This window comes from Scyliorhinus canicula, chromosome 2, assembly GCF_902713615.1.
Source record: "Scyliorhinus canicula chromosome 2, sScyCan1.1, whole genome shotgun sequence".
NCBI classification, from domain to species: domain Eukaryota; kingdom Metazoa; phylum Chordata; class Chondrichthyes; order Carcharhiniformes; family Scyliorhinidae; genus Scyliorhinus; species Scyliorhinus canicula.
This window is the reverse complement of record NC_052147.1, coordinates 171,209,094-171,234,041: the sequence shown is the minus strand read 5'-3', so window position 1 is coordinate 171,234,041 and position 24,948 is coordinate 171,209,094. Positions and strand designations below refer to the sequence as shown.

The following is a 24,948-nucleotide window of genomic DNA, read 5'->3' as shown; positions in this document are numbered from 1 at the left end:
TGCAACTGGAAGGGCCATTTGAGGCACAGATGCAAGATTTAAGCAGAGTCTGCCGAGGAGCAATAAAGTGAGCAGTTCTGCATCAGTACATAGTGTTGAATATTTTTCTACGAGTGATCAGAACATTCTTCAGATGAATAATGTGAAAACGTAGCCCCTGTTACAATGGTGTTATTGGTCAATAGCAGACCATTAAGAATGGAAGTAGACAAGGAGCGGCTGCTACCATAGAATGGGAGCAGACTAAATATATCTTCAAGAAGAGGTTCAACCCCTGAGATTGCAGAACACTTCAGCCAGATAGGCTATTTTCATGGGGGGCACCATTAAAATGTTTGGGGTGACATAAAAACCTGTGGGCTATGCACAGTAAACTATCCAACTTCGATGAATCGTGGCATCTGGCTAAGGACCTAGTCTAATGGGCTGTGACTGGCTCCAAGAAATGAAACTCAATTGGTCGGAAATATTTAGAATGAAGTAATCCGCAAGTATCAGGATGTTTTTCAGAATGAACTAGGAAATCAACTGCTTAAAGGCAAAACTTCTCGTAGACCCAGAAGCCACCACAACTTTTTTCAAGGCTGTACTTGTTCCCTTGCTTTGTTGCAGAAAGTCGAGTCCGAGCTATAAAGGCTTGAAGAACTGGGTATCGTCCAATCAGTCCAGTTTGCAGAATGGGCAACCCCTGTTCATACCTGTGGTTAAACCAGATAAAACAGTCTGCTTCTGCGGGGACTGTAACAGTAAACCAAGCATCAAACCTATCCAAAAGATAGAGGATTTACATACACGACTGGCTGAAGGACATTCATATACAAAATTGATTATGAGTCATGCATATTAACAGTTAGATTTGGATGCTGCTGCTGGAGGACTCGTAACTATTAATACCCATATAGGATTATATCCGTATACACGCTTGTCTTTTGGCGTTTCATCAACTTGTGCCATATTTCAAGGGACCACAAAAGGTTTATTACAGGCCTTGACGCATGTCGTTGTATATTTGGATGGTGTATTAATTATTGATGCAACACTTGGATAATCTTGAAGAAGTACTGAAAAGATTTCAGGAGGCATGAGTTTGCCTAAAAAGCAAAAGATGCACTTTCCAGGCCAACAAAGTAGCTTACCTTGGTTAGCGTGTGGATGCCGAGAGATTGCATCCTATGGAAGACAAAGTAAGGACAATAAAGGAGGGTTAGGGTTAGGAGGCACTAAAGGAGGCACTGGCCCCTAAGAACACCTCCCAGTTTAAATCATTCGGAGGGTGGTTAATTATTATAAGCGTTTCCTCTGACAGCTTTGAACACTATTAGCACCATTACTGAAGAAAAACCAGAGGTGGTCTGGAAAGCACCGCAGAGAGAAACATTTAATAAGGCCGAGCATATATTGCATTCATCTTGCCTACTAGTACATTTTGACCCATTCAAGAAGTTAGTGCTAACGTGTGATGATTCTCAGTCAGGTGTTGGGCAACTTTATCTCACAGAATGTATGATGGGTCTGAGATACGTGCCAAGAACCCTTTCAGAAGCTTTGAAAGGTTATTTGCAAATAGAAAAAGAAGAACTATCTGGTGTGTATGGAGTGAGAACATACCACCAATCTGTCTATGGAAGGCATTTTATTACTGTAATGGACTTCAAGCCACTGTTGGGTCTTTTCGAGGAGGACAAGACTATTCCGCCGATTGCATCGGCCAAGATGTTCGGCATGGATACACATTTGAACATTGACCAGGGACACAGCCAAAGCAGATGCCCTTAGTGATCTTCCACTGCCAGAGAGTACCCCAATATAGCAAGAAATAATGATGGAAATGAATTTTCGAGACACTTTGCCAGTGTCAGCACAGCAAATAAAATTGTGGACCCACTGTTAGAAACATCAGACACAAAATATCAGTAGATTAGCAGAATGAGAGGATTTCTGAAGACATAAAGCCATACCACATTTGGAAAGATGAGCTCAGCTGTGAGGACTGCATCATCCTATGGGGAGCAAGAGTAATTTTCCCAGTGCTGGGGAGGGAATTGCTCTTTGCAGAGTTGCATAGTGCCCATTCGGGCATGTCTAAAATGAAGATGCCCACCAAAAGCTATGTTTAGTGGCCAGGCATCGATGCCGATATCCGAACTATTAGTGAAGCACAGATCAGTATCAGTTACTGCAAGTTACCTGCTACAGCCCCATTGCCATGACCAGGTCAGCCATGGGTGTGAGTCCTACATAGATTATGTAGGACCATTTTTTAACAAGTTATTTCTACTGTTGGTTTACGCCCACTCAAGTGGCTGGAAGTATTTGCGATGAGTTCCACAGCCGTACGTGCCATGATCGGGAAGCTTCTCCAATGTTTTGCGCTCCATGGTTTACCTGAACTACTCGTATCAGATAATGGAATGGCTTTTACAAGCGCCGAATTTCAAAGGTTCATGTCTTCCAATGGGATAAAGCATGTCAGAGCTGTACCGTATCTTCCCTCATCCAATGGGCTGGCTGAAAAAAACAGCCAGCTACAGTTTAGGACACAAAAGTAGCTTGGTTCCTGTTGGTGTACAGGATCAGCCCGCATTAGACCACGGGTATATCCGGCAAAATCACTGATGGGTCAACATTTAAGGACCAGGCTAAGTCTGGTATTCTCAAATTTAGCAGGGAGGGTAGAAGCAAGACAATGAAACCAAAATGGTCCAACATAATCTGTATGGACTCGCACCCATGGTTGACCTGGTCATTCCACGGGTGCAAAGGAACCATGACTCAACTAAAGATGCAAGAATGTTTAAAATAGTTTGTGAGAAATTTCAGGAGTGGAAGCTGGGTTCCAGGAATTGCTGTGGCTAAGACAGGACTGTTACCTTATGCAGTGAGCACACAAGTCGGGATTTTGGGGAAACATGTAGACCATCTGAGTGGTAGTGAGTTGTCCCAGAGTGTTACAGCCTGATTCGTTGTTGCCAGCTGGAGGTGTTGTGGCGACCCAAGAAGTGAAATTTACAATCAGCCTGTGACAGTCAAGTGTATTGTTCCGACTGAAACAGAGGAGGTTGAAGCCTCAGTTCCAGAAGAAAGGCTGTGTGTTATAGTTTCTACAGAAAGTACCCCAACAGAAGCACTCAATGGTGGAGTTTGCCGCTCTACGAGGAGTTATGGGGGATTGTATAGGTTAACTATCATTCTGTATATCAAGGAACTTAGACGGGGAGGGATGTAGTAGCTGGCCTCTTTAAAGGGCGATCTTCTGAAGGGTCATGTGATCCATTTGTCCAATCTACCTAACATGTGGAATGGCCGAGCAGAGCGTGGGCTTTTGCTCAGTTTGATCCAGGAGGCAGAATGACAGTGTTGAGGCTGTACTATGTAACTAGCATGTTGTATAAATAAACATTTGTTGTTTGTACCTAATCCGTGGAGCCGAGTTACTACAATAAGAAAATGGTTATTAAGTGAGAGTTAAGTCTTGAGAGGATTAATTTTTGAATACTTAGTACAAAATTCTTAAAAAGCTTCCTCTGAAGTCAGATAGCTCTGAATTGGTGAATCCAAGGTCATAGATCCTGCTGTTTAAAAAGTTAAGGAGTAAAAAAAAAACGTTTTTATCCTTTAGATAGTTAATACAGGAAATACGATAAATGAAAATAGCTCCTTGTGAGCTGGTAGCTTATGAACTTGTATTTTATTGGGCCGCTTTGAGTCAGTTTAATTTTGATGGATCTTCGTAATTCAGCACTGAAGCACGAGAAAATTTGTATGCGCAATATTCCAATTTTTCATTCTATTTATGTCCTGCACCATTCGTTATACTTTATTTCCTCCCCAAACGTATCAAACTGTCCCAGACATTATAGCTTCAGTTTGTGAGAGAAATCAATGTTCTTTTTAAACTGCACTCTCTCGTTCATCTCAACATCTGCCTTCTTGATAACTTTTATACAAATCTATATAGAATTTACAGTGCAGAGGAGGCCATTCGGCCCATCAAGTCTGCACCGGCTCTTGGAAAGAGCATCCTACCCAAGCTCAACACCTCCACCCTATCCCCATAACCCAGTAACCCCACCCAACACTAAGGGCAATTTTGGACACTAAGGGCAATTTAGCATGGCCAATCCACCTAACCTGCACATCTTTGGACTGTGGGAGAAAACCGGAGTACCCGGAGGAAACCCACACACACACGGGGAGGGTGTGCAGACTCGACACATACAGTGACCCAAGCCGGAATCGAACCTGGGACCCTGGAGCTGTGAAGCGATTGTGCTATCCACAATGCTACCGTGCTTGTAAGGTATAGAAATATCAAGGAAAAATATAAACTCCAATCTTCAAAAATGGCTACAACTTTTAAACTGTTGTGAGTTACACATTGAATGTCTAATTGTGTTCTTGCATTAATCTTGCTTCATATTTCTTTGTTTCTTACCTCCTTTGCAGGGAAGCTGGGAACAATCTACAATACATATGGAGCTATTACTCAGCTGGTGAGCTGAAGAAAATGATGGATGCCTTTGACTCCTGGGAGGGAAGAGGTACTTACGCTTCATGTCAACATAAAAACATTTAAGACTTTGGAGGTGAGCTGCAAAGCTCAGATATATGTTGGGTCATGTTTTCAGTTATCACCGACATCCACAGTCAGTGCATCTGGAGAAAAAAAAATATTTTAATCTCTTCTCCTATATTGGATTCTTATTATAATATAGTACTATCACTGGACTTGGGTGAAGAGCCAATATTTCACTTAGACAGTCCAAAGGGAAGGTGCTCTCAGCCATCAGCTACCAGACGAAGTCCAGTACACCTTGTGACAGTGAAAGCTTTACAATCAAGTGTAGGAGCTTCATAAACGTATCACAAGTCCTGATGCATATGGAATTATTGATTTGACCAGTTTTCTGATCTTTATTCCAGTTCCATGCTTTTCACATCATAGTCTGTACAGGGCAAGATTTTAAATGTTAAAAGCACATCTTTTGTTGAAGATCCCGTTCCAATCTATTCTGTAGAACAATTGAATGGAACTGTTCCAAATAAACTATCAAGGATACAGTAGTCCCCCGTTATACCGCGCTCCGCAATACCGCGGTTCGCGATATACCGCGGGGGGGCTGATGGACCCCAACTGTCAGTTGTGTCAATTTCAGCGGCCGGCTCCGAAGAGGGAAGCTGCTCTCACTGAAATAATCAGCCGGCCGCTGAAATTGACACTGCCCGCTGCTCTCTCCCTCCAATCCAACTTTTAAGTTTTAATGTTTCTGATTGGAGGGAGAGAGCAGCCGGCAGTGTCAATTTCAGCGGCCAGCTGATTGTTTCAGTGAGAGAGCAGCTTCCCTCTCCGGATCAAAGTGAGCCGGCCGCTGAAATTGACACTGCCCACTGCTCTCTCCCTCCAATCAGAAACATTAAAACTTAAAAGTTGGATTGGAGGGAGAGAGCAGCGGGCAGTGTCAATTTCAGCGGCCGGCTCACTTTGATCCGGAGAGGGAAGCTGCTCTCTCACTGAAACAATCAGCCGGCCGCTGAAATTGACACTGCTGAGGGGGGGGGCGGGTGTTGGGGGGGAGAAGAGGGGGGGCGGGTGTTGGGGGGGGGAGAGGAGGGGGGGCGGGAGTGGGGGGGGAGAGGGGGGGGGGGCGGGGGTGGGGGAGAGGGGGGGGGGCGAGGAGGGGGGGGGGGGTGTGGGGGGGTGGAGCGGAGTGGGTTGGGTGGGGAGAGTGGTGGGTGGGGGAGAGAGGAGGGTGGGCGGCTTGTTGGGGGGAGAGGACAGGGGGGGGAGGGTGTTGGGGGAAGAGAGGAGGCGGGTGGAGGTTGTTGGGGGGGAGACGAGGAGGGGGGGCGGGCTGTTGGGGGGGAGAGGGGAGGGAGGAGGGGGTGCGGGTGTTGGGGGGGAAGAGGAGGGGGGGCGGGTGTTGGGGGGGGAGAGGGGGGGGGGTTTGGGGGGGAGGGAGGGGGCGGGTGTTGGGGGGGAGAGGAGGGGGGCGGGTGTTGGGGGGGGAGAGGAGGGGGGGGGTGTTGGGGGGGGAGAGGAGGGGGGCGGGTGTTGGGGGGGGAGAGGAGGGGGCGGGTGTTGGGGGGGGAGAGGAGGGGGGCGGGTTTGGGGGGGGAGAGGAGGGGGGGCGGGGTTGGGGGGGAGGGGGGGGCGGGTGTTGGGGGGGGAGAGGAGGGGGGCGGGTGTTGGGGGGAGAGGAGGGGGGCGGGGTGTTGGGGGGGAGGAGAGAGGGGGGGCTGGGTGTGGGGGGGGAGAGAGGAGGGGGGGGGGTTGTTGGGGGGGGAGGGAGGGGGGGCGGGTGTTGGGGGGGGAGGAGGGGGGGGGGTGTTGGGGGATTAGGGAGGGGGGGGCGGGTGTTGGGGGGAGGGAGGGGGGCGGGGTGTTGGGGGGAGAGGAGGGGGGGGCGGGGCTGTTGGGGGGAGAGGAGGGGGGGGCGGTGTGGGGGAGAGGAGGGGGGGCGGGGGGTGTTGGGGGGAGAGGAGGGGGGGCGGGGTTGGGGGGGAGAGGCGGGGGGGCGGGTGTTGGGGGGAGAGGAGGGGGGGCGGGGGTTGGGGGGAGAGGACGGGGGGGGCGGGTGTTTGGGGGAGAGGAGGGGGGGCGGGTGTTGGGGGGAGAGGAGGGGGGGCGGGTGTTGGGGGGAGAGGAGGGGGGGGGCGGGTGTTGGGGGGAGAGGAGGGGGGGCGGGGTGTGGGGGGAGAGGAGGGGGGGCGGGTTGTTGGGGGGAGAGGAGGGGGGGCGGGTGTTGGGGGGGAGAGGAGGGGGGGCGGGTGTTGGGGGGAGAGGAGGGGGGGCGGTGTTGGGGGGAGAGGAGGGGGGGGGTGTTGGGGGGGAGAGGGGGGGGGGCGGGTGTTGGGGGGGAGGGAGGAGGGGGGGGGGGGGTGGGGGGGGAGAGGAGGAGGGGGGGGGGGTGGAGTGGGGAGAGGAGGGGGGGGGGGAGAGGCTGGGAGGGAAGATGAGGAGGGGGGCGGGCGGTTGGGGGAGAGAGAGGGGGGCAGGGAGTTGGGGGGGGGGGGGGGTTTTGGGGGGGAGAGGAGGGGGGGCGGGGTGTGTTGGGGTGAGAGGAGGAGGGGGGGTCGGGTGTTGGGGGGGAGAGGAGGAGGGGGGGCGGGTGTGTTGGGGGGAGAGGAGGAGGGGGGGGGGTGTTGGGGGGGAGAGGAGGAGGGGGGGCGGGTGTTGGGGGGGAGAGGAGGAGGGGGGGCGGTGTTGGGGGGAGAGGAGGGGGGGGCGGGTGTTGGGGGGGGGGCGGGTGTTGGGGGAGAGGAGGGGGGGGCGGGTGTTGGGGGGGGGGGGTTGGGGGGGAGAGAGGAGGGAGGGGGTGGCGGGTTGTGGGGGGGAGAGGGAGGAGGGGGGGAGGGTGTGCGGGGAGAGGAGGAGGGGGGGAGGGTGTGGGGGGAGAGGAGGAGGGGGGCGGGTGTTGGGGGGGGAGAGGAGGGGGGGCGGGTGTTGGGGGGGGGGGAGAGGAGGGGGGGCCGGTGTTGGGGGGGGGGGGGGGGGGGGGGGGGGCGGGTGTGGGGGGGACCCCCCCCTGCGGGTGTGGGGGGGACCCCCCCTGCGGGTGTGGGGGAGACCCCCCCTGCGGGTGTGGGGGAGACCCCCCTGCGGGTGTTGGGGGAGAGAGGAGGGCCCTGCGGGTGTTGGGGGAGGAGAGGGGGGGGGAGGGGGCGAGCTGGAGGGTGTGAGGTGGGTGGGGTGGGGGGGGGGAGGGGAGAGGAGGAGACAGAGCCAGGGGTGTTGGGGGAGAGGAGGAGACAGAGCCCAGTGGGTGTTGGGGGAGAGGGGGGCGAGCCGGAGGGTGTGGGGGGGAGAGGGGTCTAGTTGGAGGATGTGGGGGCGAACCGGAGGGTGTGGGGGAGAGGGGGCGAGCCGGAGAGTGTTGGGGGGGGGGAGAGGGGGCGAGCCGGAGGGTGTTGGGGGGGTAGAGGGGGCGGGCCGGAGGGTGTGGGGGGAGAGGGGTCTAGTTGGAGGATGTGGGGGGAGAGGGGGCAAGCCGGTGGAAAAAAAAAGAAATTGACACTGCCGGCTGCTCTCTCTCTCCAATCAGAACATTAAAAAGTTGGATTGGAGGGAGAGAGCAGCCGGCAGTGTCAATTTCAGCGGCCGGCTGATTTCAGTGAGAGCAGCTTCTCTCCGGATCAAAGTGAGCCGGCCGCTGAAATTTTAATTGGATCCACGATGGGGGTTTTAAATTTATTTTAAAATCTATGCTAGCGCTTCCCATTGTGAGTCTACGGGGGTCTGACCTCTCCCCCCGCCCCCCGTAGACTCACAATGGGAAGCGCTAGCATAGATTTTTAAATAAATTTAAAACCCCCATCGTGGATATCCGCGGCTCGGTTACAACGCGGGTGGGGGTCTTGGACCCCAACACCCGCGTTATAAAGGGGGACTACTGTATAGTGATAAAGACTGCAAAGTACATTCACCATTGTTAATAGCCATAAGGAATTCCTCCTCAACTCAGTCTTAATTGGCACTCCTTCATTTGAGACTATGTCCTCTGGTCCCAGACACTCTCATGCGGAGAATACAATTGATGGATTGGCCATGCTAAATTGCCCCTTAGTGACCAAAAGGTTAGGTTTGGTGATAGGGTAGGGTGGAGGCTGCGGGTGTTCTTTCCAAGGGCTGGTGCAGACTTGATGGATCGAATGGTCTCCTGCACTATAGATTCTATGAAACATCCTCTCATCATTTACCCTGTCAAGCCGCTTAAGATCCTATATGTTTCAATGAGATCATTTCTTATTTGTCTAAATTCCAATGAGTAGAGTCCCAACCTGTGTAACCTTTACTCATAAGACAATATCTCCATACCGGGAATCATCCTAATGAACCTTCTGTGAACTTCCTCCAATAAAATAATATCTTTCCTTGAATAAGGGGACAAAAACTGCTCAACAGTATTCCAGATGTGACCGTACCAGTATCTTGTACAGTTACAGCAAAACCTCCCTATTCTTATATTCCAACCCCATTGAAATAAAGGCCAGCATTCCATCTGCCTTCCTGATTACCTGCTGCACCTGTGTACTAACTTTCTGTGTTTCGTGCATAAGGATCCAAAATACCTTTGTGTTGCAGCTTTCTGCAGTTTGCTCCATTTAAGTAATACTCTGTTCTTTTGTCCTCCCTTCCAAAACAAACACTTCACATTTTCCCACATTATACTCCATTTGCCAACTCTTTGCTCACTTACTTAACCTGTCAATATCTCATTCCAAAATGTCTCATTCCATGGGCAGCATGGTAGCATAGTGATTAGCACTATTGCTTCACAGCTCCAGAGTCACAGGTTCAATTCCCGGCTTTGGTACTGGAGTCAGTGGACTGGGATTAATAAATGGTTCAAAGTGAGACTGCAGGAAGGAAAGAAAATCAAGATAGTTACAACTGAATATCGAGGAATAAAAGCTGTTGGAAAACGCAAGAAATGCAACAGATGTAAGGTCAAATAGATTTCCTGCACTTGCTTGACTCGCGTGGGAGGAGAGGGATAGAAGATAGAACATAGAACATACAACAGTACAGCACAGAACAGGCCCTTCGGCCCTCGATGTTGTGCCGAGCAATGATCACGCTACTCAAACTCACGTATCCACCCTGTACCCGTAACCCAACAACCCCCCCTTAACCTTACTTTTTAGGACACTACGGACAATTTAGCATGGCCAATCCAACTAATCCGCACATCTTTGGACTGTGGGAGGAAACCGGAGCACCCGGAGGAAACCCACGCACACACGGGGAGGATGTGCAGACTCCGCACAGACAGTGACCCAGCCGGGAATCGAACCTGGGACCCTGGAGCTGTGAAGCATTTATGCTAACCACCATGCTACCGTGCTGCCCTGGATAGTTCATGTAACTCTTGAAAATCTTAAATTTAATTTGTAAAATCCACTCGAGCAGTTTGTGCAAACAAGGTCTTTAGAAATGAGGCTCAGAAAGCTAAATGGGCTTTACTCATTTTTCTAACTAACCCAAACGGAAATAGTGTTTGATAAATTTATTAAGAGTTTTTGAGAAAGTCTCAACCAGAGTGGATAGAGGGCAACCAGTAGATGTGTTGGGCGAAATTCTCCCCTACCCGGCGGGGCAGGGGGTCCCGGCGTAGCGGAGTGGCGCCAACCACTCTGGCGTCTGGCCTCCCCAAAGGTGCGTAATTCTCCGCACCTTTAGGGGCTAGGCCCGCGCCGGAGTGGCACCCGCTCTGCCGACTGGCGCCAACGGCCTTTGGCGCCACGCCGATCGGCGTCGGGGCTGGCCGAAAGGCCTTCGTCGGTCGGTGTGACTCCGCGCATGCGCCGGAGCATCAGCGGCTGCTGACGTCACCACCGGCGCATGTGCGGTGGGAGGGGATCTCTTAGGCCTCCGCCATGGTGGAGGCCGTGGCAGTGGCGGAAGAAAAAGAGTGCCCCCCACGGCACAGGCCCGCCCGCCAATTGGTGGGCCCCGATCGCGGGCCAGGCCATCGTGGGGGCACCACCCCCCCTGGGTCCGATCACCCAGCGGCGCCCCCCCCCCCCAGGACTCCGGGGGCCTGCTCGCGCCGCCAATCCCGCCGGCACAGAGATGGTTTAAACCACATCGGCGGGAGAGGCCTGACAGCGGCGGGACTTCGGCCCATCGCGGGCCGGAGAATCGCCGCGGGGGGCACGCCGATCGGCGGGGCGCGATTCCTGCTCCTGCCGATTCCCGGGAACAGTATGTTGGCGAACCAACCAGGGAGTAGGCTACTCTGGATTTGGTATTGTGTAATGAGGAGGGATTAATTAATTACCTCATAGTTAAGGATCCACTAGGGAGTAGTGACCATAGTATGGTTGAATTCAAAATTCAGTTTGGGGGCGAGGAAGTGGAGTCTCATACTTGAGTTCTGGAATTAAACAAAGGAAATTACATAGGCATGAGGACAGATTTGGCCCGTACAGACTGGGCAGAAAGGCTAAAAGGTAGGACAGCTGATGAGCAGTGGCAGATGTTTAAGAAGACACTCTATTCTTGTATCGGGGCTGGTTTAGCACAAGGCTAAAGAGCTGTCTTTTAAAGCAGACCAAGGCAGGCCAGCAGCACGGTTCAATTCCTGTACCAGCCTCCCCGAACAGGCGCCGGAATGTGGTGACTAGGGGCTTTTCACAGTAACTTCATTTGAAGCCTACTTGTGATAATAAGCGATTTTCATTTTCATTTCATTTCAATTCCTCACAATTAAAATATATCCCAGTGAGGAAGAAAGATGGTAAGAGAGGTAAAAACATCCATGGCTAAACAAGGAGGTCAAGGACAATATAAAGACAAAAACTAAGGTATAACATATTGCAAAGGCCAGTGGCAGGCTGAAAGGCTGGGAAACTTTCAAACATAAACAAAGTGACACAAAAAAAGTAATAAAAAGAGCTAAGGTAAATTACGAAAGAAAACTAGCACAAAATTTCAAAAAGGATAGCAAAAGCTTCTATAAGTACATAAAAGGGAAAAAAGTCACTGAAGTGAATGTTGGTCCCTTGGAAGATGAAACCAGAGAGTTAACAGTGGGGAACACAGAAATGGGAAAGATGCAAAATCAATACTTTGCTTCATGGTGGAGACACTAGTACCATTCCTATAGGAACAGACAATTCAGAGGTAATGGAAAGGGAGGAATGTAGAACAATCAACATCAAAAGGGAAACGGTACTCAACAAACTATTAATATTGATGGCAGACCTATGATGACTCAACAAACTATTAATATTGATGGCCTACACCCTAGGGTGTTGAAGGAAAGTGGTAGCGGAGATAGTGGATCCATTGGTTATAATATTACAAAATGCCCTAGACAAGGGAAAGGTTCCAGTGGATTGGAAAAAAAAGGGTGGGAGGTAAAATGTGGGAAATTACAGACCAGTTGGTTGAACAGCTGTTGTTGGGAAATTGCTAGAATCAATGATCAAGGAAGTAATATCAGGACATTTGGAAAGTCAAAACTCTATCCCATCAGAGTCGGAATGGTTTATTAAAGACAAATCATGTTTAACTAATTTGCGAGAGTTCTTCAAAGATGCAACAAGCAAATTGGATAATGGTAATCCTGGAGATAGAACATAGAACAGTACAGCACAGAACAGGCCCTTCGGCCCTCGATGTTGTGCCGAGCAATGATCACGCTACTCAAACTCACGTATCCACCCTGTACCCGTAACCCAACAACCCCCCCCTTAACCTTACTTTTTAGGACACTAAGGGCAATTTAGCATGGCCAATCCACCTAACCCGCACATCTTTGGACTGTGGGAGGAAACCGGAGCACCCGGAGGAAACCCACGCACACACGGGGAGGACGTGCAGACTCCGCACAGACAGTGACCCAGCCGAGATTCGAACCTGGGACCCTGGAGCTGTGAAGCATTTATGCTAACCACCATGCTACCGTGCTGCCTTGTAGTATATCTGGACTTCTGGAAGGCGTTTGATAAGGTGCCGCACAGAAGGTTAATTTACAAGGTTAGATCACATGGGATTAGTAGTAATTTATTAGCTTGGATAGAAGACTGGCTGACAGATAGAAGACAGAGATTTGGGATAAATCGGTCTTTTTTTGGATGGCGCAATATAATAAATGGGGTACCACAGGTCCTGATCCTTGGGCCCCAACTATTGACATTATATATTAATGACTTGGATACAGGTATAGAAGGATCTGTAGCCACATTTGCAGGTGACACTAAAATAGATGGGACAGTCAGTTGCAATGAGGAAATAAGAACCTTACAAATGGATATAGATAGATTAGGAGAGTGGGCCAAAATGTGGCAAGTGGAGTTTAACATGGATAAATGTGAGGTCATGCACTTTGGTCAGAAAAACTGGGCTGCAACTTATTATCTAAATGGGGAGAGACTTTGGGGTGCTGTGATGCAGTCTGATCTGGGGGGTCCTCGTTCATGAGTCACAGAAAACTAGCATGCAGGTACAGCAGATAATAAAGACTTAGGATAAGAGGTAGCAAATTAAAACAGAGTTGAGGAGAAACTACTCCCAAAGGGTTGTGAATCTGTGGAATTCATTACCCCAGAGTGCGGTAGATGCTGGGACAGTGAGTAAATTTAAGGAGGAGTTAGACATTTTTAATTGGTAATGGGCTGAAGGGTTATGGAGAAATGGCAGGACGGTGGAGTTAAGGCCAGGATGAGATCAGCCATGATCGAATGGCAGAGCAGACGCGTTGGGCCAAATGGCCTAATTCTCCTTCTATATCATATGAATGTATAAGCCAAGTTTAGATAGATTTGACTAATCCAGCATTACCAATGTGGTATTTTCAACTCAACATGGGCACCATTCTATGGGATTTACTATTCTGCTGGTGGGAATGGTTGACTTCTTCGACATAACCAGAATTTCATGTCATCTGAGTTTGACTCGTCACACTTCCACTGTAATATGGAAATGTGTAATAGAGTTTACTGTTTTCAGAGAAAAACAAGTTGTAAGCAGTGAACAATTGATTTCAGCTGTTACACAAAGAATTTGCTTTTCTCATTGTGAACACTGTGACAGGCCTGAGTTGAGACATAGCGTACTTCAGCTGACAGGAAGAACTGTCCTGTTTTAAATGAGAAAGATGCGGTGCATTACTAATCATTTGCCAAATACAAGCATAGATCACATAAGTAGATAACAAGCCAGCTCTTATCAGAATGCAGCTGTGGTATTGTATTTCTCACTTTCAGACTACAACACACTTTAAAAAGAAAGGCCTTTCTGTAAATGATTTGTAATTCAAAATTCAAACAAAGTGTTGATTTTTCGAAATGAGCTGAACTATTTATTCTAAACACTGAGCATGAATCAAAGTGGGAGAGATATGTGTATAGCACTGTGTAAGATTACATATCTTGATAATATTTCAAACTTTACAAAAATAGTGAAATTAAAATCAGATGAAACTTGCACGGAACAGTTTGCAGTCATGTCAGAAGAATCAATCTGCAGAGTGATATAACTTGCATACACACTAATATTTCTACTTAATTCAATTTTGAATCCTGTATTAACAAAATACTCAGTGAAAGTAGTTTTTACCCTATTCCTTGCATTTGGGCATAATTGATTTGTGTCTTGGTGATATGTTTTCATCTTGTATCAATATCATCTGCAGCAAGCAAATTCAGTGTCTTACTTTATCTGCAGGTGTCAGTTATTGGAGAGTGCCTCAGGAATTGATAGAATGTTGGACTCTTGAAGGCCGACCCCTGCAGGGCAGTCAAGAAAAGGTGGCACCAATTCAGAAGCGGTAGGTACCTAATCTCATCATATGTTGTGGTGCTTTAAAATTCCTCTGTGGCTCATTTTATACATAACAGGATAATAGGTCCACAAACTGGGATTTCTGGACTCTGGAGAGTCACTTGGAGCACCCAACGAATAAGTCTGCTTTTCTAACACATGTCAGTTTTAAGGAGGTATATGTTTTAAATTTTGATTCTTAATTAACCAGTTCCATATTGACCCTCCAAAATGTTTTAGTTCAAATGAGACCGACTGTAAGGCAAAACAGGACTTTAACATAACAAATAACATCAAAGTTAATTTAACGGAAAAAGGGAACCGGTATACTTCTCATTACATGACTGACTTTTATACCTTCAGTTTGGGTGATTGCTCCAGGTGGAAATGTAAATGTTCCTCGCTGATGGTGATTTTCTCAAATTCTTCCCCACGGAACATTCTGTACCAGCTGTAATATAATCCACTAGCAACAAGAGAGTTTTCAAAACCCACTCTTACCTTTGACTTGCCTTGACTCAACATCACCTCATCTCAAATCTTTCTTGTTATTATCCAATTGATATTGTTGTTGCCAGGGTTCCAGGTTCAATTCCCAGCTTGGGTCACTGTCTATGCGGAGTCTGCATGTTCTCCCGTGTCTTTGTGGATTTCCTCCGGGGGCTCTGGTTTCCTCCTACAAGTCCCAAAAGATGTGGGGCTGGATTCTCTGTGACATCACACCGATCGGCCGGAGAATGGGCTCCGATGCCGAAATCAGGATTGACGCCGGTTTTGCGTCGAATTGGCATTCTCTGGACCACCGAAATTAATGAAATCGCGGCGCCCGCCACGCAGCCCAGAAGTACAGTATGCATTTCATTATCTGCCCTGACAACCGATTCTCTGGGGCCTCAGCGATTCTGCGCCTCGGATGGACCGATTTCCCGATGCTGTGTTTCTAATGTCCTGTAGAAAATCGTGGTGCTGGCTGAGGCGGTTGCGAGAGGAGGTAGTAGTTGGCGTGGGGGGACTGCGGGCTCCCGTATCGGTCATCGGCCGTGCTTTCTTCGGAGGGGGGGGCAGTCCGAGCAGCCGTGGAGCCCCCGACAGGAGAGTGGCGGTGCCCATGCACCGAGCGGCCATCTTGTTGGCCACCCACCCCACCCGCAGAGATAACGGCCTTATGGTTGGGGGTGGGTGCCCCCCCCCCCCCGGCTCCCCCACTCAACTGACGACACCCACCAGTGGACCACCCAGGACCACACCGACGACAACCCCCAGTAAGGGCAGTGCCATCAAACAGTGGCCCTGGCAGCAGGGGCAGAGGCCAGGGGGCACCGACAGGGTCGGGGTGCGGGGGTTGGGGCATGCGTGGCTGGGGCGCGTGGTGACAGCCGGGGCCATCGTGCAGCCCATGGTACCTGGTTTTGCATGGGTGTATGCGCCATGGTGACATGTTTTCCCCTTGCCCCCTGCAGATAATTATGTTCGTTATCAACCAGCGATGTTGGCCGCCGTGGCGGTGGCCGCTGCCCTGCATGCAGCCCTGTGGCATCGTGTGCGGGGGCGACTCAGAGAGGAGGAGGAGGCTGCAGGAGAGGAGTGGGCTGCAGAGGGGCAGGTGCCAGCCACTCAGGACGAACATGAGGAGGAGGTGGTGGTGCCAAGGAGGCGCCGGATGAGGCTATGCATCTACCACAACCGCATGTCGTTTGAGGAACCCCCGGACTGGGTATGCAGGAGGAGACAGCGGATGAGCAGATGAGCAGGGAGACTGTCAGACATATCTGCCACATGGTAGCACACCTGGTACCACATGGGAATGGGGGAGGACACCCGCTCCTGGTGGCCATCAAGGTCATGGTCGCCCTGAACTTTTACGCGATGGGGTCTTTCTAGTCAGCTAGTGGAGACCTGTCCGGCATCTCCCAGACATCGACACACAGGTGATAACAGGCCGCTATTCACGAACAGGAAGGGGCAACACTCCAGGTGGTCTGTGACCAACAGAGGGGGATCCTGCACGTCTGTGCACGGTACCCGGGCAGTGCAGAAGAAGTCCATTTGGCCCATCGAGTCTGCACCGGCACTTGGAAAGAGCACCTCACTTAAGCCCACACTTCCAACCTATCCCTGTAACCAGTGACTCCATCTAACCTTTTTGGACACAAAGGGCAATTTAGCATGGCTAATCCACGTAACCTGCACATCTTTGGACTGTGGGAGGAAACCGGAGCACCCGGAGGAAACCCACGCAGACACGGGGAAAACGTGCAGACTCCGCATAGACACTGAATTAAGCCGGGATTCGAACCTCGGACCCTAGAGCTGTGAAGCAACTGTGCTAACCATTATGCTACCGTGCCCCCCCCCCCCCCCCCCCCCCCCGCTGCAGGGCTGGTTGCTGGGCGACAGGAGCTACCCGTTGCGGTCATGGCTGATGACGCCTATGCAGAGGTCACAGACCACATGGAGCACCGCTGCAATGATACCCATTGTGCTACCAGGTGTGTTGTAGAGAGGTGCTTTGGGGTCCTGAAAATGCACTTCAGGTGCCTGGACCCCTCTGGAGGGCCCACACAGTATGAGACAAGGAGGGTCCGCTGCATCATGGTGGTCTGCTGCGTCCTACACAATATAGCCTTGCAGAGGGGTGATGTGCTGGAGGAGGATGAGTGGCAAGGGCCGGCCTCGTCAGACGAGGAGGATGAGGGGGACAATGAATGGGACATGGGGCCTGGCCAGACATGGGATGCCGCACAATGGTACAACCACGGCCAGCACACACGGGACACGTTAATCGACATGCGCTTCACCAACTAGGGGCAGGGGGGTTGCTGGCCAAGGGCATGGACACCACAATACCACACCCATTCACCACCGAACACCCTCAACTCCCACACCACCAAACACCCTCACCTCTCACACCACCAAACCACCTGCATGCACACCCACCTCCGTTATATATACCTGCGGCTCTACGAGCCAGGGGCACTGGGTTGACGATGACAACTGGTCTGGTCCATGGGATGGAGGATGATGGTAGCCCGTTCTGCGATGAGCTCCATGCTCAACATCATTAGAGAATGTCTGACTCTTGCCCACAGTAACACCTTCCATCTGGTTGGTTGATCACTGCATGCGACCTGGCCAGTCCATCACACGGTCCTGTCGGATGGTTGGGTACGGAGTTATGGGGACAGCCCGGCGGGGTACACAGTCCACCCACTGGGCCTCACTCGTCCACCACCCCTCGCCCCCAGTAGCCAACAGTGACCGTCCCACCCCCACACCCATCAGACAGAGCACCAAGGCTGGTTTAAACGGTGTGAACATGTGTTTATTGTTGACAAATATATACAGTCTGTGTCCTAGCCCCGATAATTAAGCTTTGCCCTGCACCCGTGCCAATTTAATTGGTGTCTAACTTTCTTGCCTTACGGGTCCTACCGCCACGCCTTTGTAGTTCCCCAGACGGTACAGCAGTAGTGGAGGCGGCTGTGACACCTGCCCTGCGACAAGGGTACCCGTTGGTGCACGTCTCCTGGGACGGCCCGGCCTGGACGGGCCCGGCTGTTCCTCGGACGTCCCAGGTGGCGTGGTGCCGCCCTGTTCTGCATGCGGGCCACCAGATGCAGCAGGGACAGGGGGGGCACGAGTCCAAGGTGCAGCGGCGTCCCCACAGGAGTCATCGGCACCCCCACAGGAGTCATCGGCACCCCCACAGGAGTCATCGGCACGGGCCCCAGACTTCCTCCTCACTCGGGGTGCTCGATGATCCCCGGGCTTCTCCATGGGATGGGGGTGCGAGCGGAGTCATCCCCTGAGGTCCCCCTGCCACCTGGGTCTGCCAGTCCGGGAGACCCGCTCTGGTACTGACAAGGGTCTGAATGTTAGCGGCCATGGAGCACAGAAAGTGGTCTATCTCCGTCTGGGACTGCACCACATCACTATGCAACTGTGCCACCACCCTGAGGGTCAGTGCCACATCAGCTGGTGAGTGGGCCACTTCCCTCTGTGTCTGTGCAATGCCGTCCAGCAACTGGGCAATGCTGCCGATGCTCTCAGGCATGGCCTGCTGTGACTGGGCCACACTGAGACGTGCCACTGCATTGTCCGGCTGGCTCCAGCACATGGTTGCCAGTGAGAGGGCAGCCCTGTCCTGGGCCGTGGCCCCCGCCTGCACAGAATGCCCCAGGACTTGCAACTGTTGACCCATATCTGACACCGTTGCCCCATTGCCTCCATCGCTGATGCCACCCGTGTGGTTTCGGCCTGGGTAGCACGCAAGATTGGCACCATTCCCTGCTCCGGCACATGGATGGACTGCTCCACCTGCCCCTGTATGCGATGGAAGCTGACCGTCATCATCTCCTCCTCTAGTCCTTGGGACTCTGACTGCACCTACACTATGGGTGGGATTGGATCATCCAGGAGTCCGGGACCCATCTGGGCCGCAGCTGGTTCCTGTGGCCGGACTGCCTACCGACCGTCTGGCTCCTTGGCTGCTCTTACCTCCACCTGCTGTACTGGAACGACTGTGTGGTACGCACCAGTGAGTGTCCCAGGAGCCTCTTCACTAATTTGCCCAAACGAGGTGATAGTCTCTGAGATGGTGGAGGGTGTTGGAGACAGCTATGACGGAAAGTCTGTGTACTCCTCTGACCTGAACTCCGTGGTGTTCTGGGTCTCGGCAGAGAGCTGGTGTTCTCGCTGTATACCGGCTCTGGCACTGGCTGGGGGCGGGGGCCCCGGATAGGCCGGGCCCATCCCCGGCTGGTCCTGTAAGATACAAGACGGCATGTATGGATGTATGGTGAGCATGAGGTGGTGAGGGGGGTTGGGGTGGGCACACATTTGCGTGGAGACCCGCAAACAGGCAGGGGTTTCACTACGTGGCGCGCCACTGACTTCCGCGTTGGTGACCTCCCTCTCCTCCGGCCCGCTGACAATGTCTAGTGCCCTCTGCTCGGGCATGGTGAGTGGATGCAGGTCTGGTGGTTCCCCCTCCGGTCTTCCCCCACTCCCGGCGGTTGTGTGCGGCTTTGTCCTGGGGGGGGGGGAAAACGCAAACAACGACACTGTTAGACGTTCCGACGCATGAAGCCCGGGGGTTGGGTATCTGATGGCATCAGTGGTCAGAGCACCTGGCTATTGTGGCTGGCATGTGGGTCAGGGTGGGAATCCGCCTGTCCCCTGGGGGCAGATGGGGGGCTTCCGGGTCACGTGTGTGGGGGCAGAGTGCTTGATGCCAGGGGCACAGCGCTGAGGAGGTTGTGCAGTTTGTTCCTGCACTGGTCTCCAATCCGGGCCACCACCCCGACGCCGCTGACAGCGGCTCCCACCTCCGCCCAGGCACGACAAACGATGGCGCCTTCTGACCTCCATCCAGGCCTGGGACACAGCACCAGCCTCCTCTTCTCCACTGAGTCCAGGAGGGTCTCGAGTTTGCGTCCCAAAATCGCAGTGCTGCCCTCCTTTCGGCCATGTTGGCTGTGACGCTTGTGTGTGGGAAGGGGAGAATGACTTATGTGCAGGTGCGGCGGGGCATCAGTCACGGAACCGGCGAATCAGCCGCCCTTCCGTTAACAGAGTGTGGAGTTTTACAATACGCCCATGCTAGCCCCTTGGGAGCGGTTGAATCGCTGCAGCTATGGACCCAATCACGCCGCTGTGAAGCTCTACTGTTTTCACAACGGCGTCAACACTTAGTTTCCAGAGTGGAGAATCCAGCCCTTGCTGTTGGGTCACTTGGACATTCTGAATTCTCCCTCCATGTACCCGAACAGGCGCCAGAATGTGGCGACTAGGGGCTTTTCACAGTAACTTTATTGCAGCGTTAATGCAAGCCTACTTCTGACAATAAAGATTATTATTATTATTACTGGGTTAATTTTATTGGATTTATACATTTATGCACATTGTTCCATGAAGCAGAACAATGAGTCAGTTCATGGTCTTTTATCTGAGTTTGGACAAGTCTCCATTCATTCTCTTGCACCTGCCCTAAACACTCAAGGACAGTAGCTGTGTCTCTGTTCCCACAGACAATAACAGAATGTTTAGAAGTATTAGTTTGCAACAAATTAATATTTGATACTTCAAATAGTATATTATCCAGCCTTGATAACTACTTGATTAATTGCTTATTCTTCAATTTTACATTGGGGCTGAGTACTTATTCATCATCTGTTTCTGGCTGGTTACTAACTATACAGTCATTCTTGATTCGTACATGTTGTGGTTTGTAGGTTGTATAGTTTTATGGATTACTGAATGGCTTATTTGGCCCAATGTTAATACAAAATGGCATCTTGACTTTGTTAGCTTATAACAGTAAATATAATTTGAAAACTTCATATAAATAGTCAAATTAAACAAAAATCTACTTTCCAGGCGGCTTACAAAACCTGGAACTGTTGCTATGTATAGCTGATGCTGTATTTCACAAAATTAGTACTGCGGATCTTGGGATCCCCTTATTGACTGACAAAGAAATAAATCATAGTCACTCTGCTGATATTCTCTTTTGTCCTGTTTCATAAATGATCTAAATGAGATGTGGTCTGTTTTGTAAAATTCACTACAAGTTCTCAGTTTACAATTTGTAGCAATTAGATCGGCAAATATCTAATTTAAAATTAACTAAAAGAATATCAATATTCAAAGGATTAACTTCCTTTTTTATGGATTCTATCAGAGTTGCTACAAATCTAGGTTTTATTTATCTTCCAGACATATCGATGTCAATGAAGCAGAAATGGAAACTCCCAAAAAGAATCTGAAACCTGTAGAGTTCTCTGGCCCATCCACCAGCACCCGCATTAAAGTGAAGAACTCTGGATTGGTCAAACTGTTAACACCAGGTGACGCTTCAAAAACGGTGCCAAACACCTTGATTCATCTCAAAGCCACACCCATAAAGAGACTAAGCACCGGGGTGTTTGTAAACCACAGGACAGCATCTTCCAGTACCACGGGGTCTGTTTCTGGAACAGGTGTCCAAACATCTCAACCTGTTAGATCCCAGAATGCTGGAAGCGCCACAGAGTCTTGTTACACTGCAGCAGTCAAATTGCCGGAAAAGAAGGTCATAGTGAATCGAGTGATCAAATTGAAAAGAAAACCACCTTCTGCAACACCAGCAGATCCTACCAAGAATGAAAGAGACATGCGTACGATCACTTCAGATGTACAACCAAGTACTTCAGAAAACCAACACACCTCCAGTCCTGTGAACATAATGGCAGACTATCTAGAGGACTTATGTGGAAATAATAGAAAAAAAGATGAGAATGGTTAAGTTGTCAGTGGTTTGGAGGGGAGGGACGGGACTGATGAAATGATTTGGTAGGACTGAGCATTTGAATCCTGTTGTTGCATAACCTAATTTCTCAAGAATGTTATCCTCAGATCAGTGTTTCAAGAGTTGTTTAGGTAAAAATGGAAAATTTGTCCTTTAACTAATGAATTCAGTGGGCTTTTCCAGTGCATAACATCCACCAAGGAGGTCTTAGTTTTGATCTCCAGCCTGTGCATAATTGACTTCCTGTTTGGGTGGTGATAGCAGTGCTATCATTTGTATTGAGCACCTCTGGAGTAAGGACGGGAATTTTTGCCAAGCCTCTTGCACCTGATCATTATCCATCAATTCACGTGGGCATATGTGTATGTGTACACCAGAACTGGGCTTGGCTATGATTCCTTTACCTCTCACATGTTCTCACCAGGCTAAGGAATAATGGCCACTTGAGCAAGATACCATAGAACAACCGTGGTCTCTGGAGTAAACAGCTTCAAAAATATGAGGGAAGAAATTAGTATAATTTTTTTTTAAAATACCTATTAATTGTATCTTAGAATTTAAATGCAAACATAGTGGTGTACTTTAATATGCACTGGAGATCACATCTACCAAAATAAGCTACTTTTAATTGGTTTGTGTACTGCTTATTTAGCACTAGTAGAGTATATTTTAAAGTTGACAACCTTAAAACATTTAACAGAATGACACTAGATAAAGTCTCTGCTCCTGAACATTTGTTGCTAAAATTTTAGTTACGGAGTTCTTGTGGAGGCTGGTCAAAACTGTCTTAGCTGCAGATCGCAGCCTTACTGTGGAACATGCAGCTGAAATGGGCAACCTAAATGAACTGTCCAGTAAAGTAAGAGTGCTGCTGATCCAAGCAATCAAGATGCCAGCAATGATCAACAAATAGTAATAACGGACTATACATTACTGTACTGGAGATTAGAGAAAAAGGCCAATTGATAAACTATAATTTCACATGCCCCTCCGCTCTTCAGTTCCTGGTCTTGTGGAAACATTTTGCCATAACTTATACAATGTTTTAGATTACATTTTTGTGTGTGAGAGAGAAAGAAGGCCAATTGGACAAACAATGTATAGAGCATGAGGTTTTAAGTTTAATTGTTTGGTCAATTTTAAGGGATAAAGAAATATTTCTCCCTTTAATTTTACTTGCCACACTCCCATTTTCAGTTGCTAATCTTGGCTATGTCATCTAATGTGACACAGGATGTGAATATAGTATTTCTTCTCAAGCTAGGGTAGTAGTTGTACATTACAGTTCAAGTTTGGGCTTAGCTGTAATCTTGAAATAGGTGGTCTGTCTGTTTTCGCATTTGGAGAAAGATATGCTGGTGAGAGACAAATTTTGGAATCCACCTTTTATTGTTATGATAAAAATACAATAAGATTAAATAGAGTAAAACAAATTTGGGCATTTTTTTTTCAGATGTGGAAAGAATATTTGTATTACCTACTGTCAAACCGAGAGCAGAAGCAGCAATTTCCAACTTTTCTTTTGTATTTAGTTTGTTCGGTTTTCACGCTGCTGCTCAGCTCAGGTGTAAATTTAAGTGTGCTGCATGAGATGTGATTGATAGCTGAAAAGGAATCCATTCACTCCAGTATTTACTGTTGCCTATTCAGGTTTCAACCATAAATCTGTTTCTATTCATAAATTTGATTTTTAGTGATTAAAATGCATAACTCTCGTGTAGTGACAGTAGTCAATGATAACGTGGACTGGGAAACATTCTATTTTGGATCAAGACCCTCTATTTAGGGACTGTACCTGAACCAGAAAGTTGTATAATTAGGACAGGTGTTTTGTTATTGCTCAGAATCTGACATTTTCAGCCCTTCCAGAGCTTAATACAAAATCTCACAACTTGCATGGAAAGTCAAACTCAATGCACTGTGTAGAGGTTCATTGGTTGCTGCACTGATTTATAATAGCAGTGAGTGAGAAATTATTCAATACACTGGAGTTTGAGTCAGGCACAGGTTTATTTGGAGCAAGCTTTACATTTGGTGACAGATGTCTAGGTTTTTAATGTAAAACTTTTATTGGTTCCAGTTTTGTATTTAAAATTTATATGATCCATACCTGAAAAGTCAACTGTTTGTTTTACTTGAAAATAAAACATGATTTTGCTTGTGTTTATAGTTCTATGATTTTCCTTCCACTCTGTTTGTTTGATCCCTATGTTAATTATCAGTGTTGTGGTATAGGTAAAAGAATCCACGCTTAAGGAAGTGTACTTAATGTTGTGTGATACACTTCTGTGATGCTCATTCTTCATCCTAATTTTTTGCTCCTTTCCAACAGCTGTTACCTCGCAATGTGGGATGTTGACAATGCAAACAAAGCTAACTCAATTGTGAGCAGTTAATCGATAGTATTTTTAAAGATCAAGCTCAATATGCTCAGCAGCCAACAAATTTAAATCATGACGATAATCTGACTGCGAGCATTTGCAGGTAATTAAGTCTTTACCCAAATTAGGGTTTGCACTGAGTGCTGAATTTGGGTGCATTTGAGTGCTACAGTGAGAGTTTGGTGACTGAGGGATAATAAGAGTTAATTTTTATCTAAAGTCTAGTCTTTTATTTAGTTAATTAACTTAAAAGTTGCTGTTTGGTTGAGTAGAAGGTGAATTTTCAATCAGCTTTAAACAAAGGTTCTACTTGTAGCTACTTGCAGCTGGAGCTTGTTTTTTTAAAAAGTATTTTTATTAAGGTTTTTGCATAATTTTTCATAAAACAATAACAAAACAAACTAGAGTGAACATTAACGTAGTGCAAAAAGAGAATATACAATAACAATTAAATAGACAGTATCCCACGTAACCCAGTCTTCCCACACCACCCCAATGAAGCACTCACCCCCCCCCCCCACGGATTGCTGCAACCTCCGAGAGAACTCTAGCGTAGACCCTCTTAAGGCAAACTTTATTTTCTCGAGGCTGAGAAACCCAGCCATGTCGGTAACCCAAGTCTCTACACTCGGGGGCTTCAAGTCCCCCCACATTAATAAAATCTGTCTCCAGGCAGCGCCGGCCCTAGGGTTGCTGGCGCCCCGGGCAAGCTGAACTTCGGCGCCCTTCGGGGGGAGGGGGGGCGGGGCCGGGGGGGGCCCCGCGGGGCCGAGGCGGGGGGGGCGGGCCCGAGGGGGGAGGGCGGACGGAGGGGGGGGCGGAGGGGGGCGCCCTGGGGGAGGGCGGCCACCACGCATGCGCTGGTTGGCACCGGCCCAACTGCGCATGCGCGGGACCCGAGTCTCTGGCGCCCCCTAGCACATGGCGCCCCGGGCGACTGCCCGAGTTGCCGGTGCCTTGGGCCGGCCCTGTCTCCAGGCTACTAAGGAGGCAAAGGCCAAGATCTGCCT

At 49.7% G+C, this 24,948-nt stretch overlaps 1 protein-coding gene across 3 annotated transcripts in view; it reads left to right on the top strand.

Moving 5' to 3' along the window:
• LOC119961764 (BTB/POZ domain-containing protein KCTD18-like) overlaps window positions 1-23,720 on the top strand; it is a 60,661-nt gene extending 36,941 nt beyond the window's left edge. For all 3 annotated transcript variants that reach the window (XM_038789043.1, XM_038789041.1, XM_038789044.1), the window contains exons 5-7: window positions 4,447-4,541; window positions 14,174-14,276; window positions 20,987-23,720. In XM_038789043.1, the coding sequence (XP_038644971.1) occupies window positions 4,447-4,541; window positions 14,174-14,276; window positions 20,987-21,554 (766 nt within the window). In that variant the 3' untranslated portion in view covers window positions 21,555-23,720. The remainder of the gene's footprint in view (window positions 1-4,446; window positions 4,542-14,173; window positions 14,277-20,986) is intronic.
• The last annotated feature ends 1,228 nt before the right edge of the window (window positions 23,721-24,948 follow it).